The sequence below is a fragment of the Schistocerca piceifrons genome, chromosome 4 (assembly GCF_021461385.2).
Source record: "Schistocerca piceifrons isolate TAMUIC-IGC-003096 chromosome 4, iqSchPice1.1, whole genome shotgun sequence".
Lineage (NCBI taxonomy): Eukaryota > Metazoa > Arthropoda > Insecta > Orthoptera > Acrididae > Schistocerca > Schistocerca piceifrons.
Window position 1 is genome coordinate 618,285,166 of NC_060141.1, and position 27,244 is coordinate 618,312,409.

Consider the following 27,244-nt stretch of genomic DNA (forward strand, 5'->3'; position numbering starts at 1 on the left):
GAGTTTTTTAGTTGCTTCGTGAATCATATTTGGAGATGACACTAAAGGAAATGTTGCAATGGTGTCACATTTATTGGAAAGGGATCAGGATGTGCAAAGTGTGCACCCAGAACTGCATAGCCCCAGCTCAGCATTTCTCACCTTAGTTTTAGCAGGAGCAACCTGGTGAAACATTGCACACCGACTTTCTGGGAAAATTAGAGGAAGCAATGTGGCTGTCGACAATGAACGATTTTGTCGGTTTCTCTTATGTTGTTCACATGTCCACAATCACCACACATGCCACAATTTGGCCACCATTTGTGCTGTTGGGGGAGCAGTATTATCCCCTGAAAGGCCAAGGAGGGTCACCGAAAGCTACACGTTCAGATCATTGAACAACATTTGCCCTCCCCTACATCCACCATTATGACCTCTGGCTTCAGCAAAAAAGTATCTACGCAACAAGCAGCAGCAGACACAGGCCGTAGATAGCAATGTATATACTGTATAGAACTCCTTGGGAATGTGGCAGTATTTACAAGAGAAAAACCAGTGGCACCATTGTCAAGTGTGCTGTCAAACACACATGCCACATAAAACAAAAGGTGCTAAAGTCAGCTACGGCCTATCATTGTCTAGAGAAAGACAACAAAACATTATAAAATTGTTAAGGTTTCATGGTGACTTGTTGACAAATTGCCTGTTGGCTTTTTCTCTGGTTCTCTGGCCTACATTTCTTTGGCGATTTTTCTGACGTTTCACCAGTCCACCACCAGCAGAGGAAGGTGAAGCTTTCACAAGGCCAGGCACTCAAGCTAGTGAAATGACAGAAAAGTCACCAAACAAATGTTGGCCAAAGAAGCCAACAGACAATTTGTCAGCAGGTGACCAGAAAAGCCTTAACAGTTTTGTACCACACTTCTGCGGGGAGGAGACCAACATCTTGAGCAAAGATGGAAGAAGAAAGCGTGACTGCCACCCTTTCTCACCTTTCTGTCACAGTGCCATGATGAAGGGAACATACCAAAGTTCCTGAAATGTAAGTGCCGAATCATCAACACCCAAGCACATCATATCTATGAGCTTTCCTTTGTGAGCAAATTCATGCAACATGGAGAGCCTTGGCAAGAATGGCATGAGGAACTTTTGGACATTTTTTTATTAACAAAGAGGTAGTGTGCTTCGAGACAACTGGGATACGATCAACAGCATCAGTCATGGGAGCACACAGAACTGCACCTAGCAAAACCATTAGCTTGTAATGTGAAGAAAGAAGAGTTACAGGCTACAAAGAGCCTTAACAATGACAAGAGCATATTGGTGGTGGTGGTGGTTGTTGTTGTTGTTGTGGTCTTCAGTCCTGAGACTGGTTTGATGCAGCTCTCCATGCTACTCTATCCTGTGCACGCATCTTCATCTCCTAGTACTTACTGCAACCTACATCCTTCTGAATCTGCTTAGTGTATTCATCCCTTGGTCTCCCTCTACGATTTTTACCCTCCACGCTCCCCTCCAATGCTAAATTTGTGATCTCTTGATGCCTCAGAACATGTCCTACCAACCGGTCCCTTCTTCTTGTCAAGTTGTGCCACAAACTCCTCTACTCCCCAATTCTATTCAATACCTCCTCATTACTTATGTGATCTACCCATCTAATCTTCAGCATTCTTCTGTAGCACCACATTTCAAAAGCTTCTATTCTCTTCTTGTCTAAACTATTAATCGTCCACATTTCACTTCCATACGTGGCTACACTCCATACATATACTTTCAGAAACGACTTCCTGATACTTAAACCTATACTCGATGTTACCAAATTTCTCTTCTTCAGAAACGCTTTCCTTGCCATTGCCAGTCTACATTTTATATCCTCTCTACTTCGACCATCATCAGTTATTTCGCTCCCTAAATAGCAGAACTCCTTTACTACTTTAAGTATCTCATTACCTAATCTAATTCCCTCAGCATCACCCGACTTAATTCGACTACATTCCATTATCCTCGTTTTGCTGTTGTTGATGTTCATCTTATATCCTCCTTTCAAGAAACTGTCCATTCCGTTCAACTGCTCTTCCAAGTCCTTTGCTGTCTCTGACAGAATTACAATGTCATCGGCAAACCTCAAAGTTTTTATTTCTCCTCCCTGGATTTTAATTCCAACTCCGAATTTATCTTTTGTTTCCATTACTGCTTGCTCAATATACAGATTGAATAACATTGGGGATAGGCTACAACCCTGTCTCACTCCCTTCCCAACCACTGCTTCCCTTTCATGCCCCTCGACTCTTATAACTGCCATCTGCTTTCTGTACAAATTGTAAATAGCCTTTTGCTCCCTGTATTTTACCCCTGCCACCTTTAGAATTTGAAAGAGAGTATTCCAGTCAACATTGTCAAAAGCTTTCTCTAAGTCTACAAATGCTAGAAATGTGGGTTTGCCTTTCCTTAATCTTTCTTCTATGATAAGTCGTAAGGCCAGTATTGCCTCACGTCTTCCAACATTTCTACGGAATCCAAACTGATCTTCCCCAAGGTCGGCTTCTACCAGTTTTTCCATTCATCTGTAAAGAATTCGCATTAGCATTTTGTAGCTGTGACTTATTAAACTGATCGTTTGGTAATTTTCACATCTGTCAACACCTGCTTTCTTTGGGATTGGAATTATTATATTCTTCTTGAAGTCTGAGGGTATTTCGCCTGTCTCATACATCGTGCTCACCAGATGGTAGAGTTTTGTCAGGACTGGCTCTCCCTAGGCCGTAAGTAGTTCTAATGGAATGTTGTCTACTCCCGGGGCCTTGTTTTGACTTAGGTCTTTCAGTGCTCTATCAAACTCTTCATGCAGTATCGTATCTCCCATTTCATCTTCATCTACATCCTCTTCCATTTCCATAATATTGTCCTCAAATACATCACCCTTGTATAGACCCTCTATATACTCCTTCCACCTTTCTGCTTTCCCTTCTTTGCTTAGAACTGGGTTTCCATCTGAGCTCCTGATATTCATACAAGTGACTCTCTTTTCTCCAAAGGTCTCTTTAATTTTCCTGTAGGCAGTATCTATCTTACTCCTTGTGAGATAAGCCTCTACATCCTTACATTTGTCCTCTAGCCATCCCTGCTTAGCCATTTTGCACTTCCTGTCGATCTCATTTTTGAGACTTTGTATTCCTTTTTGCCTGCTTCATTTACTGCATTTTTATATTTTCTCCTTTCATCAATTAAATTCAATATTTCTTCTGTTACCCAAGGATTTCTACTAGCCCTTATCTTTTTACCTACTTCATCCTCTGCTGCCTTCACTACTTCATCCCTCAGAGCTACTCATTCTTCTTCTACTGTATTTCTTTCCCCCATTCCTGTCAATTGTTCCCTTATGCTCTCCCTGAAACTCTGTACAACCTCTGGTTTAGTCAGCTTATCCAGATCCCATCTCCTTAAATTCCCACCTTTTTGCAGTTTCTTCAGTTTTAATCTACAGCTCATAGCCAATAGATTGTGGTCGGAGTTCACATCTGCCCCTGGAAATGTCTTACAATTTAAAACCTGGTTCCTAAATCTCTGTCTTACCATTATATAATCTATCTGATACCTTCTAGTATCTCCAGGATGCTTCCATATTGGTACTGCCTGTCAACAAGGGAAATGTGACTACTGTAATGAAGACCATTATGTGAGCAGAAGATTTGGGACCTATTAGATCCGACAACGTACCAACCACAGACCTGATGCAGTGGATCACATGGAATAAAAATCAGTTAATCAAGGTAACACAAACATCATGTTCAACTAAGATCAATTCTCTACTTAATCTATCCTCTACTTAACCTATCTTTGGCACAGAAAGGAGTAAAATATGCTGCTGTAAAATTTTTCGATAAATTACCAGATGAAATAAAATGTCTGACAGGCAGCAGCAATAGTTTCAAAAAAAAAAAAAAGAAGGAAATCATATCTCCTTGACAGCTCCTTCTATGCCACAGATGAATTCATGAACACAATAAATCTATCCTCCCCATGAACTGTGGACCTTGCCTCAGCTATACAGATAGCCGTACCAGCAATACAGATAGCTGTACCGTAGGTGCAACCACAACGGAGGGATATCTGTTGAGACACCAGACCAGACAAATGAATGGTTCCTGAAGAGGGGCAGCAGCCTTTTCAGTAGTTGCAGGGGCGACAGTCTGGATGATTGATTGATCTGGCCTTGTAACATCAACCAAAACTGCCTTGCTGTTCTGTTACTGTGAACAGCTGAAAGGAAGGGGAAACTACAACCCTAATTTTTCCTGAGGGCATGCAGCTCTATTGTATGGTTAAATGATGAGGGTATGATCTTGGGAAAAATAAAAATATTTCGGAGGTAGTCCCCCATTCGGATCTCCGGGCAGGGACTACACAGGACAAAGACGTTATCAGGAGAAACAAAAATGGCATCCTACGGATCAGAGTGTGGAATGTCAAATCCCTTAATCGAGCATACAGGTTAGAAAATCTAAGAAGAGAAACGTATAGGTTAAATTTAGATATAGTGGGAATTAGCGAAGTTCAGTGGCAGCAGGAACAGGACTTATGGTGAGGTGAATATAGGATTATAAATACAAAATCAAATAGGGGTAATGCCAGAGTAGGTTTAATAATGAGTAAGAAAATAGGAATGCAGATAAGCTACTATGAATAGCATAGTGAGCGCATCATTGTAGTCAAGATAGACACAAAGCCCACACCCATCATAGTGGTACAAGTTTATACGCCAAATATCTTCACAGATGAGGAGAAAATTAAGGAAAAGTATGATGAAATAAAAGACATTATTCAGATAGCTAAGGGAGCCAAAAATTTAGTAGTCCTGGGGAACTGGAATTCAGTAGTAGGGAAAGGAAGAGATAGAAAAATAGTAGGTTAATATGGACTGGGGAAGGAATGAAAGAGAAAGCTGCCTTGTAGAATTTTGCACAGAGCATAACTTAGACACAGCTAACACTTGGTTTAAGAATCATGAGAGAAGGTTGTACATGTGGAAGAGAGCTGGAGACACCGGAAGGTTTCAGATTGCTTATCTAACGGTTAGACAGATGGTGCAGATGTGGACTCTGACCATAATTTATTGGCTATGAACTGTATAAATATCAAGAACTCAGTTGGAAAACCAGTCCTAAGCAAAGAAGGAAAAGCAGAAAGGTGGAAGGAGTATAGAGAGGGTGTATACAAGGACGATGTACTTGAGAGCAATATTGTGGAAATGGAAGAGGATGTAGAGGAAGGTGAAAAGGGAAATATGATAATGCATGAAGAATTTGACAAAGCACTGAAAGACTTAAGTTGAAACAAGGCCCTGGGAGTAGACAACATTCCGTTAGAGCTACTGGTAGCCTTGGGAGAGCCAGTCATGACAAAACTCATCCATCTGGTGAGCAAAATGTATGAGAGAGGCGAAATACTAGCAGACTTCAAGAAGAATATAATAATCCAGATTCCAATGAAAGCAGATGCTGACAGGTGTGAAAATTACTGAACTGCCAGCTTAATAAGTCACGGCTGCAAAATACTAACAGTAATCCTTTACAGAAGACTGGAAAAACTGTTAGAAGCCGACCTTGGGGAAAATCAGTTTGGATTCAGGAGAAATATAGGAACACGCATGGCAATACCGACCCATGACCTCTCATAAAAAATAGGTTAAGGAAAGGCAAACCTACATTTCTAGCATTTGTAGACTTGGAGAAAGCTTTTGACAATGTTGATGTCTTTCAAATTCTAATGGCAGCAGGGAGTGAAAGGCTATTTACAATTTGTACAGGAACCAGACGACAGTTGTAAGTGTCAAGAGGCACAAAAGGGAAGCAGTGGTTGAGAACGGAGTGAGGCAGGGTGGTAGCCTATCCCCTATGTTATTCAATATGAATACTAAATAAGCAGTAAAGGAAACAAAAGAAAAATTTGGAATTACAGTCAAGGGAGAAGATATGAAAACTTTGAGGTTTGCCGATGACATTGTAATTCTATCAGAGACAGCAAAGGACTTGGAGGAGCAGTTGAACGGAATGGAAAGTGTCTTGAAAGGACAATATAAGATGAACTCCAAAAAAGCAAAATGAAGATAATGGAATTTTGTTGAATTAAATCAGGTGATGCTGAGGGAATTAGATTAGGAAATGAGACACTTAAAGTAGTAAATGAGTTTTGCTATTTGGGAAGCAAAATAACAGATGATGGTTGAAGTAGGGAGGATATAAAATGAAGACTGGCAATGGCAAGAAAAGCGTTTCTGAAGAAGAGAAATTTCTTAACATCAAGTATAGATTTCAGTGTCAGGAAGACCTTTCTGAAAGTATTTGTATGGAGTATAGCCATGTAAAACATGAATGGTAAACAGTTTAGACAAGAAGAGAATAGCTTTTGAAATGTGGTGTTACAGAAGAATTCTGAAGATTATATGGGCAGATCATATAACTAATGAAGAGGTACTGAATAGAACTGAGGAGAAGAGAAATTTGTGTACAACCTGACTAGGAAGGGATTGGTTGGTAGGACACATTCTGAGGCATTGAGGGATCACCAATTTAGTACTGGAGGGAAGCTTGAGGGGTAAAAATCGTAGAGGGAGACCAAGAGATGAAGACAGTAAGCAGATTCAGAAGGATGTAGCTTACAGTAGTTACTCAGAGATGAAGATATTTGCACAGGATAGAGTAGCATGGAGAGCTGCATCAAACCAGTCTTTGGACTCAAGATCACAACAACACAACACAGGTATAATATATGTGCTTTGTGCCATTTAAGACTCTTGATTAGTGTGTGAATTTCTTATGCTCTTGGCATGTTCCACATCATAATGGTTACCGTGAGAGTGATCAATGGAACACATAACTAACTAACTAATCATAAGCGCTCCTGGTCAGCTCTGATGTTGTTGTTCTTTTACCAAAGTGCCACTCGATAATTCTGCGGAGTATATTAGTTCCATTTTCCCACAAGACACCACTAATCTCTTTCATGCATGTCTTGCCACAAGCTATTTCATGTGGAATGGCAGCTTCTACGAACAGCTTGAAAGCGTCTCCATGGGTAGCCCACTTATCCAGTGGTGGCCAACTTCTTCATGGAACATTCTGAAACACAGGTGCTGGATTTGACTCCTTGTAAACCAAAGGTGTTGTACAGGTACATCAGTGACACCTTTGTTGTGCGGAACTGTAATGAGGAACAATTTGGTGACTTCCTAAGGTATCTGAACAGTCTCCATGCCAACATAAAATTTACTACGGACCAACTTCTGCTCTTTCCAGATATGCTGGCTACAAGGGACAGTGAGAACCTGGGACATAGCGTGCATCTAAAATCAAAACACAAGCCAACACATCCACAAACTTTCACATAATCACTTGAGTCAGAAGACAGAGATGATTAATATACTTGTAATGAAAAGGAAAGTTGCTACTCACCATATAGCAGAGATGCTGAGTCACAGATAGGTGACTCAGCATCTCCCCTATATGGTGACTAGCAACTTTCCTTTTGGTTATATTGTTATATTCCATCCTGGATTTTCCACTGTTTGATTTAATATGCTTGTAACACACACAAGACAAATATCTGTGCTGCAGCAACTAGCTTGTGAAATGCAGCACCTGGAAAGCAATTTGAGGAGCCATTCTGCCATAAAGGATATTTACAAACCAACAAAAATGATCAATGAGTGCTGCAGACTGGCAAAGGAAAAAGGAGCCAATTTGCAATGTTGGGAATATACCATAGATGCTGTGCATGTGGAAAAGTCTATGTTGGAATGACTGGATAATCAGTCAGCACCAAGATCACTGAACAGAAGCAGTATTGCAAGATGGGGCAGGTGGAGAAATCAGCTGTGGCAGAGCATTTGCTATAATAAAATTCGCTGACATCGAAGTTCTCACTGTGGAGAAGAGGTACCATGCCCACTTGTTCAGAGATGCCATAGAACTCCAAAAACATGCCAATAGCTTTAACAAGAAACAAGAAAGTCTCAAGGTGAACAGATCCTGGATTTCAGTGCTGCAGCCAATGACCACTGCATGTAGCAAGAGGAGAACCATGGTGGTAATGACCCCAGAAAAGCCCTCAAAGCTTTGAGAATGCCATTCACCTACAATGGTGAAACATGAGAAAAATCGTCGAACAAATGCCAGTTGAAGAACCCGAGACAAAAGCCAACAGGCAATTTGCCAATAAAATATTGTTGGAAAAAGATAAGAATATTATCACTTATGACAACTTATTGAGAATCAATTACAAAAAATGGTATTCATAATTTGTTTACTGCAAATGAATTTCATTGGTACATACAGAACAGGGCATCGAGGCAGATGACATGAAATTATTAGCTGTTGAACGTGTTCCTCCTGTCAGAAGAGAGAAAGTAGTTGGAGGAACAAAGTAGTATACTACAAGTATACTACTTTGTATATCATCCATGAATCTAAGTCAAGTAAGAAATTTGGAATACCATTCTTGCAAATGGGGGTCTATTGTGCTATCACTTGTATCACTTCATTTAGATTTTCAGCAGCTCACCATCTGCCTGAGAATATGTGATAATCAGTGTAATGACATTACATGTATTGACAGTCAAATAAAAAAAATCTTAATTTTAACTTCATACTGGAGGGGAATGGTAATCACTTTTTAACACATAAAAGAGCCACTTTTAACTGCATTTTTGAGAAATTTCAGAAACAGTGTCTAGCTCTTCATAAGAAATTTCTGCAAATGCTGTCAGAGGAAACTGAAAACACCAAAACAGTTGAAAACTTCTAGTATGAGAAAAGAAAAAAATTACATCACTTATGTGCATTATATCACCTATAATTGAGTGTGACCTGTTTAAGTAGGAAAGGAAGCACGTTATTCCTGATGTGTATGTTAATTTGTATGAGGACTGGTATTTGTTTGTTACTACTTTTATTTCAGAGTGTTGTAGACTGTGGAAGATGGCAATGCACAACTGGAAGCAAGTTCCAATCACATCAAAATGTATATAGGAGTGCACTAAAATAGCATGCAGGGCAGTCTTTGGGCTGGAAGTTATGGCACAGCTGTCATACAATTGTAATTATGTGACTTTCACTTGTTCACAAAGATATAGGAATACTTGAGTTTAAAAACTCTTGCAGCTAACGGCAGTTCTCTGGGACAGGGCTAAAAATGTTGAGATAGCAGTTCGAAGATTTATACAGTATCATAATAGAAACCTCATAGCAACATACACTAAATGAAATGATATCTGTAGTGTTCAAACAAAAAATAACTACAAGTGAATGATAAATACGCATAAATTTAATGCAAAGATTTATTGAATTAGAAATAATTTCTATATTTCTTTTTATAATCCTCATATGTTTGGCAAAAAAAGCAGAAACTTCATATTCTGTAATATACAGGGTGTTACAAAAAGGTACAGCCAAACTTTCAGGAAACATTCCTCACACACAAACAAATAAAATATGTTATGTGGACATGTGTCCGGAAACGCTTAATTTCCATGTTAGAGCTCATTTCAGTTTCGTCAGTATGTACTGTACTTCCTCGATTCACTGCCAGTTGGCCCAATTGGAGGAAGGTAATGTTGACTTCGGTGCTTGTGTTGACATGCGACTCATTGCTCTACAGTACTAGCATCAAGCACATCAGTACGTAGCATCAACAGGTTAGTGTTCATCACGAATGTGGTTTTGCAGTCAGTGCAATGTTTACAAATGCGGAGTTGGCAGATGCCCATTTGATGTATGGATTAGCACGGGGCGATAGCCATGGCACGGTACGTTTGTATTGAGACAGATTTCCAGAACGAAGGTGTCCCGACAGGAAGACGTTCGAAGCAATTGATCGGAACATTCCAGCCTATGACTCGTGACTGGGGAAGACCTCGAACGACGAGGACACCTGCAATGGATGAGGCAATTCTTCGTGCAGTTAACGATAGCCCTAATGTCAGCGTCAGAGAAGTTGCTGCTGTACAAGGTAACGTTGACCACGTCACTGTATGGAGAGTGCTACGGGAGAACCAGTTGTTTCCGTACCATGTACAGCGTGTGTAGGCACTATCAGCAGCTGACTGGCCTCCACGGGTACACTTCTGCGAATGGTTCATCCAACAAAGTGTCAATCCTCATTTCAGTGCAAATGTTCTCTTTACAGATGAGGCTTCATTCCAATGTGATCAAATTGTAAATTTTCACAATCAACATGTGTGGGCTGACGAGAATCTGCACGCAATTGTGCAATCACGTCATTAACACAGATTTTCTGTGAACGTTTGGGCAGGCAATGTTGGTAATGTCTTGATTGGGCCCCATGTTCTTCCACCTATGCTCAAGGGAGCACATTATCATGATTTCATATGGGACACTCTACCTGTGCTGCTAGAAAATGTGCCTTTACAAGTACGACACAACATGTGGTTCATGCACGTGGAGCTCCTGCACATTTCAGTCGAAGTGTTCGTAAGCTTCTCAACAACAGATTCAGTGACCGATGGCTTGGTAGAGGCAGACCAATTCCATGGCCTCCACGCTCTCCTGATCTCAACTCTCTTGACTTTCATTTATGGGGGCATTTGAAAGCTCTTGTCTACGCAACCCCGGTACCAAATGTAGAGACTTTTCGTGCTCGTATTGTGGACGGCTGTGATACAATACGCCATTCTCCAGGGCTGCATCAGTGCATCAGGGATTCTATGTGATGGAGGGTGGATGCATGTATCCTCGCTAACGGAGGACATTTTGACATTTCCTGTAACAAAGTGTTTGAAGTCACGCTGGGACGTTCTGTTGCTGTGTGTCTCCTTTCCATGATTAATGTAATTTGAAGAGAAGTAATAAAATGAGTTCTAACATGGAAAGTAAGCGTTTCCGGACACATGTCCACATAACATATTTTCTTTCTTTGTGTGTGAGGAATGTTTCCTGAAAGTTTGGCCGTGCCTTTTTGTAACACCCTGTATAAGTTCAATATTTTTCTTTTTTTGTGGGTAGGAAGTTTGCAGTTCAACTGAGCAGCTATTGCAGTTATTTATTTTTTACATTAATTGTTTTTATAATGCATCACCATAAATTCAAAACAAATGAGTTTGTTCAAGTTGTGGGAAAGTGTTAACAAAGATGAAAAGAAAAGCATTGTTGACACAATGAACTGAACATTTTTCTCAAAACAATAGCCATAACCAAATGATATAATTTGTATGTTATTACATACCATATGAAGATGGAAATCAAGCACTTACTTTTAGAAAACACAAATTACAGTGTTTAAGAGCACAAGAAGAAACAATGGCAGACTCTCAGATGTTGTAAATACAGATTTATAATGCTAGACTTTAAAGACAAGCAGAGGACCCAGGTGACATTCTGGATGACTACTAAAAGTAAGATCAAAGCAAATATGTCAATTTGCGAGCCTGAACATAATGAGCCTAACAAATGACTAGTCAAGAATGATACATCACATACAGTGCTTCACATAGTTTGCTATGTCAGTCTTACTTCTGTTATCTCCTCAAAGATTTCCTTTTCAATATTCTGTTCAACATCCACTCTCCTACGATTCCAGATTTTCTGTGAATAGTGTCTGCTACTTTCATCAGCTGTCTGTACATTTTTAATTTTAGCATCCATTCTTACCTAATATCAAATTGCAGACTTACTGTTTTATCCCTGTAGAAAACTTGTGGAAAGCCACTCTGTGATTTTGCTGTAGGTTGGACAATAGGAAAGTGTCCAACATTTTTTTCCTTTATTTCACCAAGCACAGATAGACTACCTGTAAGTAATAATCAAAGAATGATATAAGGAAGTACCATATCAATCAATTATTTTATGAACAACCTGTGCAAGCCATCCAAAAGATATTCAAACAATTTCAGTATACTATCTATGATTCATTGTAAATATTAACAGTTTGCATTTACCACACATCTGAAGACAGGTGACACCTGTGACATTCCTTTTCTCAATGAAGACATAAATTGATTAACAATTTTAGTTCAAAAATTTGTAACATTCTCACTGTATTACTGAGGTTTCTCAACCAATAAAAGCTTTTGGAGCAGGAAGCAATATATTAATGCTCAAATACATATAATGATGAATTGGAGGTGATGATAATTGTTGTTTATATTAATACATCTTTCTTGTTCACTGTAGAAGAACTGTGGTTAGCTTTGGATTATTCTATATTATTATGTGATTGTAAGCATCTTACTTTACAAATAATCTTCTGAAAACTAATTTCCATAACATTCTTCATTTATCGGTATTTTTTCACTTTCACAAATCAACATGACTCTAACTTCAGCAACTGTCTAATAACAACCAACTCACTTTTAACAACTGAACTCTATGACATAATCTCAGCTCTTATATAGTTTTCTGACAATGCATGGAATTTTCAGTATTATTACAATTATTACTTCAAGTCAATTACAGGGAAAGAAGATTTTTGTAAATAATTTAACATATAACATCATGTTCAGCATAAAATAAGTGTTTAGTGAATTGCATGATTTTCTACACTAAATTTCATAAAATAAATCTGTTTAATAATTAATATTTAAAAATTTCAATTTTCATTAAAAATAAATTAATATTCTAAGTCCCTACAATAGTGGTAATTCCACAGCTAAAGCTTTATCATTTTACAAAAAAACAATGTTTCCACACATACCGGATATCAGTACCGTGAAAACCATTTATATCTTGATCATATAGTTCCATCATCTTATAACAGCTATTAAATTATTTTCTTGTGTATGTTAATTATTGTTCAAATGTTGTTATACAATGATTAGTCTAAGTTGAGACTTGAACATATATATGTATGTGTTTATGTATCAAAACTTCAGTGGATCAAGACGTTTACCGAGGGGTTGTATTGTTTATTACTAAATATCTATTACATTGCACATCACATTTCTTGATTGTAATAGTGCTAGGTAGGAGAAACCACTGAACTAAATAATGAAGCGTTTACAGTATCATATCACCAAATTTTGTCAGTCTGAAACAGAAGCAATATCAAAGATGGCTGCTTAGCTGTGGGCATGCAATGATTTTGAATAAGTTTTTATACAAGTCAAAAAAACACGGTAACTGAAATTCATGTCATGTTGAACTTGTGTTACTGACATATTTCTACAATACCCAATTCTTATATGTTTCATACAAAATAAGGATCAAGCAGGAATTGTGCCAACTATTTTCTCTTACATACAAATTATATAATCACAGTGTGATCCTGCATTCTAAAGAATATGCCATCTGGAGCACATAACAATATATCAATAATAGTAGAACAAGATATGGCTACTGAGATGGGACATCTCTGGTAAGTTAGTAACCATACATTCTTCTTCTCTTCTCCTTTAGCACCACAGCCCTTAATGTGCCTTGTCCTCCTCAACAACCTGCCTCAATACATTTGTGTTCTCTGCTTTTTTCTCCTCCACTCTCAGATCTCCTTCTTAGCAAGAGCTTCCAATACAGTGTCCATCCATCTCATTCTTAGCTGGCGCTTCCTTCTGGTGGAATAAAATCTTTGTTTGATAATTTTTTTGGAGTGTCCAGTCCTCTGCCATTAGTTCCCTGTGTCATACCCAGCATATTCTCTATAATTTGACAAACTTAACTTTATCTTAACTTGTGTAAGTTACTGCAGTTCATTGTCATATTGCACTCTCCAATACTCTGTCTGTCTCATAGATTTTTCATTCAAATGGTTTTTGGTTGTTCATGTCCACCTTTGCCATCATCCGCATTTCTGATCCATACGTAACAACTGATCATACAAGGATAAATCATACTTTTAACTTTGTTGTTTTTGTCTTCAAAGTCCATAAGTTGGCAAAACAGGCTTTATATACTAGTTCTATACTTTCTCTGACATAGTGCCTCATATCATTTTCGGTGGTTAAAAGGACACCAAGATAACTGAAGCGGCTCCCATTTTTAAAATGTTTGTTGGAGACCTTTCCTGGCCCTACAGTGGGACACTATTAGATATTCTGCCTTGTTTTCACCTACAGTGAATCTATTTTTTGCTCCTTCTTCTCCCATTGCTTCATACATTTCTTTAAGGATGTTTACGTCTCTTGCCATGATTGAATATCAGCTACATATAATCATATCCGACTGGATTACATTATTATTGTCTCTCTCTTGCCTATTTTTACTATCACACTACACAGCATGAAGTTAAACAAAACTGAATAGAGATCATCACACTGCTTCACTTCACCTGTGAAATTTAACCTGTTACCTATAAACAGAATGTTTCACCGACAACAAATGTAATATTGGTATTGTATCACCTATTTGCAATACTTATCCCATATTTCAAGAGGAGTGACTGATCAAAAGCTAGTGCACTTTCCTTTCCTGATCTATTAAATTCATTCATTCATCACATACTGTAGAACCTCCTAGGATGTGGCTCAAGCCAAGATATACATTTATAAAACCTAAGGATACCACAGAAACTTAACCAGTACACTGTATTAATTATAAACTGCCATGTACGTGCTTATTACTATTTGTGCTAACAAGTCTACATCCACAATCAGCAAATCACTGTTAAGTGTGTGGCAGAAGATACCTCTCCTTGCACAGTTATTAGGGCTTCCTAGTGTTTCATGTATGACACATGGGAATAATGATTGATTGAATGCCTCTGTGCACACTGTAATTAATCTTATCACATCCCCATGATCCCTATGGAAGCTATACAAAAGGATCGTAACATACTTCAAAATTTATCTTTTAAAGTTGATTCTCGAAACTCTGTAAGTAGGCTATCTTGAGATAGATTGTGTCTATTTTCAGGTGTCTATCAGTTCAGTTTCTTCAGCATCTCTGTGACACTCTTCTATGGATCAAATAAACCAGTGACCATTTGGGCTGCCCTCTTCTGCATATATTCAATATCCCCTATTAGTGACCATTTGGGCTGCCCTCTTCTGCATATATTCAATATCCCCTATTAGTCCTACTTGATATGGGTCCCATATACTTGAGCAACATTCTAAGATGGTTTGCACAAGCATTTTGTAAGCAATATCCTTTGTAAATTGATTGCACTTGCCTAGCATTCTGCTAATAAACCGAAGTCTGCCACCTGCTTTATCTAAAAATGAATCTACTGGGATGTTCCCTGGTGTACTGGATGAGTAGTATTCAAAGGGGGATTCCATGTATTAATTCTAATGCTGATGTGTACTAGTCTGCAATTACTATCTTGCTGATCTGGACTATACCTCCACTCTCCTTATCTTCTTGTTCGTTCTAGGAACTTCATTTCCTGTGCAGTTTGGTCTGTGCTGGAAATGGAATTGTACTTATCTGTTCCCAATAAGCTACCAAATAAAAGAAGTCACTCTTTGAAGACATATATATATTCTTCCAGCTCATACAATGTTGAAACATCCCATAAAATAACTGTGTGCCATTGTATATGGTAATTACATCAATTAATACAAACTGATAGACATTTCAATGCCAACTATCTATCAGACTGACTCTCTTCTCTTTCTTTCATGATGCAGTCCATTCTAAAGGTGTGCAGTATTCTACTGAGTGCAGCATGTCTTCAAGGCAGGTCGTAGCTACACCGAGTAATTGCCAAACCAGCAGGTGCCACAAAAATGCGTGACTACACTGCCAGTATTTCCCCATCTTGCAGAAATGCTCCTTCCTTCTACACTCAGTTACATGCACAAATAATACAAAATCTCCACACAACACATGTCTTAAACTTACTGAACCAACTAACAAAAATAACTGCTTGCTTGGCAATCATTATTCATTGATACTATAAACAATGTACACTACACCACTTTGCTAAAGTGGTATGTCACACGAATGATGGCACCTTGAACAGGTAACATTTACAACAGAATAACAATACTATAGCCAAAAACTCTATGCAGAATTACAAGTTAAACATTAATCCCTTATTCCTACTAGACATTCATTTCTTTATAGCTCAACAAATAACACTTTAAATCATGAACATAATCCATTTGTACTAACAAGGGAACCTCCCCATCGCACCCCCCTCAGATTTATTTATAAGTTGGTACAGTGGATAGGCCTTGAAAAACTGAACACAGATCAATCGAGAAAACAGGAAGAAGTTGTGTGGAACTATGAAAAAAATAAGCAAAATATACAAACTGAGTTGTCATGCGAAACATATGCAACATCAAGGAGCGTGTGAGTTCAGGAGCGCCGTGGTCCCGTGGTTAGCGTGAGCAGCTGTGGAACGAGAGGTCCTAGGTTCAAGTCTTTTCCTCAACTGAAAAGTTTACTTACTTTACTTTCGCAAAGTTATGATCTGTCCGTTTGTTCATTGATGTATCTGTTCACTGCTGTGACCGCACCGCAAAATCGTGTGATTAGTAGACGAAAGGACGTGCCTGTCCAATGGGAACCGAAAACATTTGATCGCACGGTCATACGTCAACCGATTCCTCCGCAGGAAAACACGTCTGATACATTCTACACGACACTGGTGACGGCATGTGCGTCACATGACAGGAATATGTTGTCGACCCACCTAACTTGTACACTTGGTGAATAGGTAAAAAGATTCTTCTACCTTGTCCGATTTAGGTTTTCTTGTGGATATGGTAATCACTCCCAAAAAAGTGATGAAAACATAAGAGTTTGTGACATAAACTGCAACAAATGAATGCAACAGTTTCACAGTCACAGAGTTTTCCCTGTGCTCTGTCAAAACATATGTTTTTAACGTTTTCAAATTTTTCCGTGTGTAGACCGTCAAATCCTGCATATGTCCAAACAAATCTGAACATGTCCTGGAATTTTGGACAGCGAAGTTGATTATGCGTGGGTGCCCGAACTTTGATAATTATCTGAAAATAAAAAATTAAACTTTTCACTCGAGGGAAGACTTGAACCAAGGACCTCTCATTGCGCAGCTGCTCACACTAACCACAGGACCACGGCGCTCATGCACTCACAGTGTCCTTGATGTTGCACATATTTCACATGAACCACTCAGTTTGTATATTTTGCTTATTTTTTTCATAGTTCCACACAACTTCTTCCTGTTTTGTCGATTGATCTGTGTTCAGTTTTTCAAGGCCTATCCACTGTGCCAACTTATAACTAAATCTGAGGGGGGTGCGATGGAGAGGTTCCCTTGTAAGTACCAATTCAGATAAATTCATTTCAGATCTTTTCCTTGTACAGGGTGTTTATAAATGAATATCAGGGTTTTAATGCTTTATAATATTTATTATATTAAACTTACAGTTATAAATGATATGTCATATGAAAGAGCAACTCAAACATTTTTACCAAGAACCTTATAAATGTTCAATGTGAGTGTGAAGTGCGCGATTGGTTGAACTTCACTGTACCCAAGCGATAGATAGGCCGCAAGGGGCCCATTGACAGGGCTTGCTTTGCATGGCCTCTATGTGCACCTGACCCAACACCATGCGATTTCTTCCTTTGGGGTTTCATCAAAGATCATGTGTACATGCCTCCACTACCAGCAGACCTCCCTGAATTAAGAAACCAGATTGAAGCAGCTGTTGCTAAAATCACTGAAGACACACTTATCAACATTTGGGAAGAACTCGGCTATAGACTTGATGTGTGCCGTGTGACAAATGGTGCTCACATTGAACATTTATAAGGTTCTTGGTAAAAATGTTTGAGTTACTCTTTTATTTGACATATCATTTATAATTGTAAGTTTAATATAATAAATATTATAAAGTGTTAAAACCCCGATATTCATTTATAAACACCCTGTATTTCGAATTATGAATGCCAACGCTCCAAGTTATCTGATTCTAATTATACAGTTTATATCCCACTCTCATAAAAGCTTGCTATACCACTGTCACTGGGCTCTTTGGTTACAATCAATATCAGTACTTTTATCAAATGTTCATATTTTTAAAATCACTACAATTTGTTACTTAAATTAAATTGTTGCAATGACTTCAACTTGCATCAATTGCATACAGTTTATATATTTTGATATGTGGTGAAACAAAGTATAGCAAGAATGGGCAAACCAGTTGCTTTTCTAACTGCATAGAGTTGTCATTAACTTTCATGTTAAGTCAACCTCCTTCGGTAATCACAGGAGCAGGTGCTACACCTCTGGCAATACTATGAACACAGGGTTTGGTGTAGGGATTAGAAGAGGGTTTGCTGTGATGGAAATTACTGATTATACAAAAGTGAGAGGATTGGCTTGGTGCTCCAAGTGGAGAAGAAAGAAGGAAAACGAAGTCTAGGGATATTAAAACATGAGAAAGAAAGAAGACAGGCCCCAAAGACAGATATGGTTGGTTGTTTTGGGGAAGGAGACCAGACAGCGAGGTCATCGGTCTCATCAGATTAAGGAAGGACGGGGAAGGAAGTCGGCCGTGCCCTTTGAAAGGAACCATCCCGACATTTGCCTGGAGCGATTTACGGAAATCACGGAAAACGTAAATCAGGATGGCCGGACGCGGGATTGAACCGTCGCCCTCCCGAATGCGAGTCCAGTGTCTAACCACTGCGCCACCTCGCTCGGTACCAAAGACAGATACCCACCCCACCCAAAGGATCACACCAAGGGAAGATCTACACCAGCGGGTCAGAGAATGAAAATGACTGCCAATTCTACAGAGTGAACTCCATCGGCTTCTCCCCACCAGGCCTCAAAAAGCAGTTTCTAGCACTGTAGTGTCGACACTTAGTGGAAAGGGTAGTGTCATGATACAGTAATCACCATTTGATCACTAAACTAAACTGTAGTATATCGGCAATAGGCAGCATACGTCTGCTGCCAGCCCAATGTTTTTACCAAGCAGAGATGCCTGCTCGCCGCCCATAAGTAAGTGTCTCTCCTTCGAAGGCTGTGTATTCGTAGAAGACAGGCACCACATGCTGTGACACTGTACTGTGTACTAACAGTATGTTTATCCACTGCTTGTTCCAGGTTTCACAAGGGGCACTAGCTATGCTTTGAGGTAGCATGTACGCCAGGAAAATGGTGGCACTGCTACCAAAGAACAAACACCAACCACACTTCACATGGGTGGAAACATACTTCTGCCTGCTGGGTACAGCACCCCCTGCAGGCCAATTCAAGTTCGGGTTCCAGTTCGAGTGCAGTCTGAGTTCCAATAGCGCAGTGCAATTGCCAAGACAAGCCAGAACACTCCATTTTGCTTTGCTGCATTGTCACGCCTACACTACTCCACGGTGAGCAGACCCTCATTGGACACTGCCCTACAGTAATACGGGATGACGCTTCTCACAGATCTGTTATCACGCAAATAAACCTTGAGTTTGTTTTTTCATGGGTTCATGAATGAACTTTCAGTTGCAGTTTTCGAGACAAGTCATTGTGAATCTGTACAGTTAACAAAATGTCCTGTATTACAACTTGAGAATGATCTTTTAACACAGCTGGTTGTTAGTTTGTTTGCTGAAGAAGCATTCTGTTTTTCTCACTGGTTGAGAGGTTTTCAAACAAATGGATTTTCCTTATGTGTCACTTTGTTTTGGTGGAGCAGAGCATTCCTGTTTTTGGTGCTGTCACAGTCTTTATTCAGTGGTGTTAATCACATTCTGTGAATCTTCCAATGGTATCTGTGTGTCACACTGGCTGTCTTCCATCCATGTTTTGTTACCAAAGATATTTTAAAGTTGATGTTGTCGCTCTGTATTGTTTTCAGTGGTTATTTACTGCCTTTTTCGTACTTCTGTGACAGTTCAAGTCCTAAGACTAGCAATGTATTTTGCCTTCAGTTTTGAGTGTCCTTTTACATTATCAAGTCTGTCCCATTGCCAGAGATGTCTTTATCTCACATCGTTTAGTTACAGGAGCAACAAATTCAGAAACTGCATTTTGTCTAATACATCTGTGTCTCAGTGTGCGGCGCCCACATCTGTGCTGAATTTTTTATGTGTTTGATGGTCAGAAAGAAGACTGTTACCTGTATCGTCAACCGTTGGAGTTGCATTTTACAGCCTATGGCATCAAAGGTCCACAACAAACTGCTAATTTTCTCGCCAGTGCTGGTGCACCAATTTTTTTCACCTATGTTGTAAATTTTGCCATGACTCGCACCCAGTGGAAACTGACTATGAACTGCTAGTGGAATGGTTCAACGTGCATTTTCATTTTGTCAGTCGCCTTCGGCCAAGCAATACACATACTATGTCCTTGGCTAATGTCAGTCTTTCTCACAGTATTTGAGTGAGATTGTCTCTGAACAGAGTACAGACAGAGCATCCAGGTTTTGTGGGTGTGTGGCAAGTTGGACCCCCTTCAGTCAGTTTGTTTATATTGTTGTTGTCACGCCATGCGACACTCCGTGTCTTATTCTCAGAGGCCTATGGCAGTACCGCCACTCTCCGTGCAGCCCTTGCCTGTGACGCCACTGGACACCGACTCTCTTGGCAGTGGTTGCGACAGTCCAGTTGACACTGACCCCGTCATGGCCGCCCCTCACAGTGTCACTCCTGTCAATGGCAGCCCTGTTACAGCCAGACTTCCTGTCAGCGTCAGGCATATCTGTGATGACACCAGCCCTGTCATCAGTCTGCATTTCTTCAGTCCTGTCACGGCTGGCCCTAATGTCCTCGTCAAGCCTGTCAGCAATGGCAACAACCTTGTTGTCAGTTCATCTGTTGGTGGCCCTGTCCTCTGGCTGGTCCTCATGTTGTTGACCATTCTGTCAACACTGCTGCCAGCCACCTCGTCCATCCTGTTGCCGATGGCCAACCCCAGCTGGCTTTGCTGTCATCACCAAGTCTGTCTACGATGACGTCAGTCCTGTTGTTCATCTGCCACCATCTCTGTCCCGACCAACTCTCATGCTATTGCCAGCCCGGTTCCTGCTGGCCCCCCTGCAGTTGTCTGCCCTGTTGGGGCTGACACCAACTGTTTTGTCAGCTTGTTCATTGTCAGTCTTGCTGTGGGGTCCTCTCACAGCCACTGCTGCTGCTGCCACCACCACCACCACCACCACCACCACCACTGCTGCCATCCTCGCGGCCTGCCCAGTCATTCCCGAGTATCACCATGGCCACTCCTGTTGTTATTGTTATTGTTATTGTTGCTGCTGGTGCTGCTGCCACCCCTGCCACCAGTTTCATGACTTTCACTGGTGTCGCTGATCCTGTGATGCATTCTGCCAGGCCCTGGGTTATGCCTTCTTGGAAGTTTCACCGCAAGAGCCACTGACGTCCAGCCCTTCCCTGTCATGGCCTGTGAAGGACACCCGTTCCCCTACACGTAAATGACATGCTTGTTTATAGGATCATTTTTCTGATTTTAATTGATGGTTCAGTTCTGTATTTTATGCAAATAGTGTTGTGCTATTTGATGTTGTTCTACAATGTTTATGCACTTGTTACATTCTTGTGTACCAGATGTCACCGCAAATAGTGTTGTGCTATTTGATGTTGTTCTGCAATGTTTATGCACTTGTTACATTCTTGTGTACCAGATGTCACAGTCCTACACCCCTTGCTCACTAGTCTTCTTCATTGTGTCTTGTACTCTGTCAAGTTAAGAATTCTAGTTTTGTATATTGCTTTTGGTTCTGTTCAATGTTTTGGACTTGGTTACCAGTTGTTTATCATTTATTTGTAGTGTTTCTGGAGATTGCTGCTGGTGGTGAAACAAGGTCTTGGGAGATGGTTCGTCACTAATGTCAGGCTGTGTGGCGGAACAATGTCAAGGGAGATAGCTGCTGATAGCTGCTGTCACATGCTCACATGACTTGCCTAATCCTGCACCTATTTGTCAGGTTCCATTGCCTCATCTGGCTCCTGTGCCTTCAATGGACCTTGCGCCATCTCCCGTTTGAGTCCACTCACTGCAACTCAAAGTGCCTTCACAACACAGTCATCCTGCCCAGCCATTCATGCCCCCTCTCATACGCTGCACCCTATGCAGCTGCATCACAGCATAGTAGCTTCACCATCTCTTTCACAAGAGGGAAAGGTTGTTTTACATTAGCAGTAGGCTGCATATGTCAGTAGCCAGCCTGTCATTTCTAATGTGCAGAATTGCTTACTCATCAGTTACAAGTGTCTCTCTCCCGACAACTGTGTATACATACAAGACGGGCACCATATCTCATGACACTGCACTGTATAGAAACAGTATGTTTATAGGGCATTTCTTCCAGTCTCAACCCGAGAGCACCAGCTACGCTTCGGAGGAGCACGCACACCAGGAAACCAGTACCAGGAACACAGTCCGCACATCATGTGGATGGAAATATACTTCGCCTGCTGGGTACATAAGACCAGACACTGCCCTCAGCAGTCCAGTATGAGTTGGGATTCCAGTTCAAATACAGTCCAACTTCCAGTGCAGTGCATTGCAATCACCGAAACAATCCAGTACGTTCCCTGTGCTTCACTTTGTCACTGTGCCTACGCTAATCCATGCTGCACGGTCCCTCATAGGATGCTGCCTTGTAGTCATACGATATCATGCCAGTAAACTTTGTGTTTTTTATTTCAAGAAATCATGAATGATCTTTCAATTGCAGTTTTCAGGATAATTCATTGTGAATTTGTGCAGTTAATAAACTGTTATGTATTGCAACTCGAGGATCATTTATTAACATAGCAAGCAATCAATTATAAAGTGAAGGAGAGAAAATAAATAGTTAAATGAAACAATTACATGATCTAATTTAACCGAACCTCCCCTAAAAATGCTTATAAGCCCAATCATGTAATTCCACATATCCATAAAAGATACAAATGTCATCTGTATCAAACATTTGACCCAACAAAACTGTGAAAGAAACTTTCCACAGCTATGATCAAAAACCTGGTTACCCTTTTGTTGTTGAACCCAACTTTTTCAGGAAAGTTCCAGGATACAGAACAGCATGCAATGGTAATTTTGCTGTATGGCTCAGCCATTTAATTACAGGAGTCACATGTTCAGAACAACTTGCAACTCTTTTGTTCCTGTAAACCTTTCAATTATTTACTTAATGTTCTTTGCACATTGTTATTTACAACTCTTAGACACTTGTTCTTGTTATTCAAAATCATGAAAATTATCTGGAAATTGGGCTACACATTCAGGCAAGTTTTTCTACCTTACAACTTTGGAGTAAGCCTCAATTTCAAGAGCATCCTTCCACTAAAAAAACTGTCCAATATACCTCACACCACAGAAAGGTAACTCCCCAATAATAATTTACTCTGAATATCCCTATTTATTTTAGCACCAGATATAGGCTGGACGTTAGCTGGTCTCTTATATCTATATAAGAGCCTCTACTCATCTCTTCCCCCATCAAACATACAAGGGTAACATTTAGCAGCATTAAAAATTCTCTTATGCTGGTTTTCAGCTTGTATGCTTAGCAATGCTTGTTCTAAAGTCTCCGATTGTAATGCTTTTTGAAAGTGTAGGAAGGTTGCAGAACAATTGTGAAAAAGTAGCTTCAGCTGGTGAGAAATTTGTTCTTGGCCAGCTGTTTTGTTTTAATAATTTGTACCAGTTGGTGGTCTCCGAGACAGTATAGACTCATATGTACATTGAAGTATCTCAACATTACAATTGTGTTATTCTCTAGGTGGGTTGCAGTTGGCATTTTATTTGTATATTTAGTCCATGCAAATCAGCTGTGACAAAGCATTCGCATTGGTAACACATCTGTTTCAACAGTGCCCCCCCCCCCCTCCTCTCTCTCTCTCTCTCTCTCTCTCTCTCTCTCTCTTTCTCTTTCTCTTTTTCTCTCTCTCTTTTTTTGTTGGGTACTTCAACTGACTGTACTAATATAGTTATATTATTTCTTCCTTTATCAAAATTAAAATCTATATTATTTGTACACTTGGCACATATTACCTTATATGCTTGTACCTACCTTTGTTGTAATCCCCGCACGATGAGTAATAGCTTTATAGCCTCTGCTTGTGTTAATAAAAAGAAATTCTCTTGATGTTTCAATCATTCATTTAAGACTTTTAAGTGGTCTTTGCAAATTAATTTTCTCTATGATAGTAAAAGGTATGCATAACTTAAGAGAAACTGTCTTATCTACAATGTATTTTGCCAAACACTTATTTGTATGGCTAATAATGAGAGCAGACATTTCTGTTATCATATCTGTTCTACAGTGCCTTTTCTTTTCCATCAGACAGGTCTACCAGAAAGACTGCTTTGGGGTGCTGGTGTACCAACTACTTTACACAGCCCTCACATCGATGAAAGAATTTACTAGTCTTCCTCTTTCTATCGGAACTTGGTTGGTATGCTTGTACTAACACCGTAGGTTAAAATTCAGTGCTATAACTTTTTCATCAAGTTCTTGCATGCTGTGTCAGGTTCGCTTTCTCAACTACTCGTCGCCACACTGCTTTATGTTGTCCTTGTCTAGTCTTTTTCCTTCCTCCCAAGTGAAAAACTTTAATGAACATTTTATTTTATACTTCCATTGGTGACAACGCCATGGACAAGGGTGTTAATTCATTTAAAACAATTTTAAATTCTGCTATTAACAGAGCCCAGGTGGTATAATAATATGTTCAGCATGACCTGCCAATCTCTTTCATCATCCTTTCCAAGCAGGTTGGACTGTGGGTGGTATTTTGAAATAGTGACATGTCTTATATCCTCCCACACTAAACATTCTTCAAAGTCATAACTTACAAATTGAATATCCTCCTAAGAAATGGATATGGTGAGAGTGTGATGGTGAGTGTGTTGGATGACTTTATTGGACATAGCTCCACACATTTTGACTATCATTCTAATAAAACCAGTCTACATCCAACTCCACACCTATCCTTTGGCAAAGGCCCAAGAAAATCTGCAGCCACTAAATCATGTAATGTTTTAGATATAACTGGGTACAACTTATATGCTACATGATTACTGTCTTCACCTTTCTGGTTTAAGTTACACATCTGCAAGAACCTCTTAGCGATGCGGCCTAAGTTTTTACAATAATAAAATTATTTAATCATATGTATAAGGCACTTCCGTACACCGATGTGGTCATATCCCTTATGTACAAAACAAATTAGATCTTTCACAGCAGTCCACAGAATAAATAATTCCAATACTCTAAATCATCCCTCAATCTCCAAAACACATCTTGATATCACATAGTTGTACTTAAACTTTTGCTAGTTGAGCCAGTGTAGACAAAAAACTATTTAACTTATTGGTATCCAACTTTATACGAATGATGTTCCAACTGTACGCTGCAGGATTTGCATTGTTAGTAGTTTTGGCATCATGACTTTCGATTAGGTGCAGGTAATAATAATATGGTGATGTAAAGTTGAAACACAAGTATCAGTGTAGATTACAGTTGCACACAGTCAACATGGGTCTCACAAGGTGAGCAGGGATTTTACTAGCAAATCTATTTTATCAACAACAATAGTGCTGCTGCTCTTCATGAGTATCAACCAGTAAATAACTGGCACTTTGGAAAAGTAAATCACAGATTGGTCATCCACTGCTATTGCCTTCACTAATAAATGAATATGAGATAGCTGCTGTAATTCAGGTTTAAAAGAGAGTGCACAATTCTTAAATTACAGTTTATAAGATTTAATGTGTTCCCACGATACTGTTTTCATATTAAAATCCAAAGAAGCTTTACAGTTCAATAACCAATACAATCCAGGAATATGTCTAATTCTAAATTAGACATCACTAATAAAGTTTGATTTAGTGTACAACTGTTAATTATTATTGGCAATCATTTTTCCCTCTCTCATACTCCCTGTGATACCTGCTACTTACACGTCCTTTACAGGAAGTCTAGGACACATATCCTTACATTGTGGTATCAATATTAACTCGTGTGATTACTTTCCAAATCTAAATGAATTTCTACTTCTGTTTCAAAAACTCCCCCAAGAACTATAGATTTAACTAGTTCCTTCTGCTCTAATAGTCCTCCTCCAACAACCATTCTCACATAAAAACTGGGTACATTACTGCTACCAGCTTCTCAGTGTGTGGGCATTTGCTTGCACTGTCATGTCCTGAAGCTTGGCTCCTGCTCCAGAATGATCGTTGTTTACCATTGGCTGTACTGGAACTGGTCTAGCCTTTTGCTTGCTTCTGCATATCCTGATTGTTTACATTAGATGGAAGAAACACTTGTGACTGATTCTTTCTCTGGTCATTTATGCTATTAGTATTTTGCTTTCTTACCTTACCGAGTTTACTTTCAATCATCCACTGAAGTCAGGAAGGTCCCTTCCTGACTATCAGATGAATGATTTTTCCCTTGTCAGTAATCCATAATTTATTTTTCAGAATAAAATTCAGTTGTAAGTTGAAAATATATTTTTATTATGGTTGAAATCTGATACATCAGTACCAAGTAAGTCTGTGTATTATACTTCTTATACTTCACATAAATGTATAGCCACTTTTGTAGGCTTTGAAGATGACAAACTAATTTGTCAAAACCGGTAAAGTGCAAATAAAAGTGTATATATTTGCAACTGCCAATTGAATTTTATTCTGAAAAATATATACTACAGTTGCTGAAAATTACAGCTATGAATAAAATAATATATCATTTCTTTGTTAAGCATATCCAGTCCCTCAACAAATGTTAAACCGTATCCCATTTCTCATCTGGTACAGTAACCTTCTTACTAACACCATGACTAGTTATTCTACTTTAGGGTATTGCTGAAATAATTTAATCTTGTCAAATGCCACTCAATATATTTTTTGTAGCTGCCCAACCTGTTGTTATAATATTTTGGGTCTAATAGTCCGAGTGTTAATTTCTCCTGAGTACTGGATGAGAAGTATTTCTTCTTGATTTTAACCTGAAAATCATTCTGGGAAGAAAATTTCTCTGAATGAGCTACCCCTATTCAGTGGCACCACTTTCCAAATAGCTTACAACAAAATCAATTCTCTTAGAGTCACCCAAGTGCTTCGGTAATGATTTTTAAAACAAACCATCATGCTTAAATTTAGGAAACTGCCTCAATGCATTGTTCCAACTTCTAGATGCAATTCTTCAGCAGAACCTGCTGGTAACACATCATTCTCATAAGATCTCTTCTTATTAAATTCCTGTTTCATTTTGGTAAGTTCCCCCAAAGTTTCTGAAATTCTCCTTCGGTTCGACTTATCTGTGCTGTGGATTGAAATGTACTTGATTATGTCCTGTACTTTCTATTATATTAAGTCACAAAACTTTCTTCCAAAGTTGCAAGACTGGATATTG

General features: G+C 39.3%; 1 protein-coding gene across 1 annotated transcript in view; it reads right to left on the reverse strand.

Moving 5' to 3' along the window:
* LOC124794850 (RNA polymerase II-associated protein 1) overlaps positions 1 to 27,244 on the reverse strand; it is a 204,511-nt gene that overhangs the window by 150,619 nt on the left and 26,648 nt on the right. Inside the window, exon 3 of the mRNA XM_047258515.1 lies at positions 11,666 to 11,781. Within this exon, the coding sequence (XP_047114471.1) occupies positions 11,666 to 11,781 (116 nt within the window). The remainder of the gene's footprint in view (positions 1 to 11,665; positions 11,782 to 27,244) is intronic.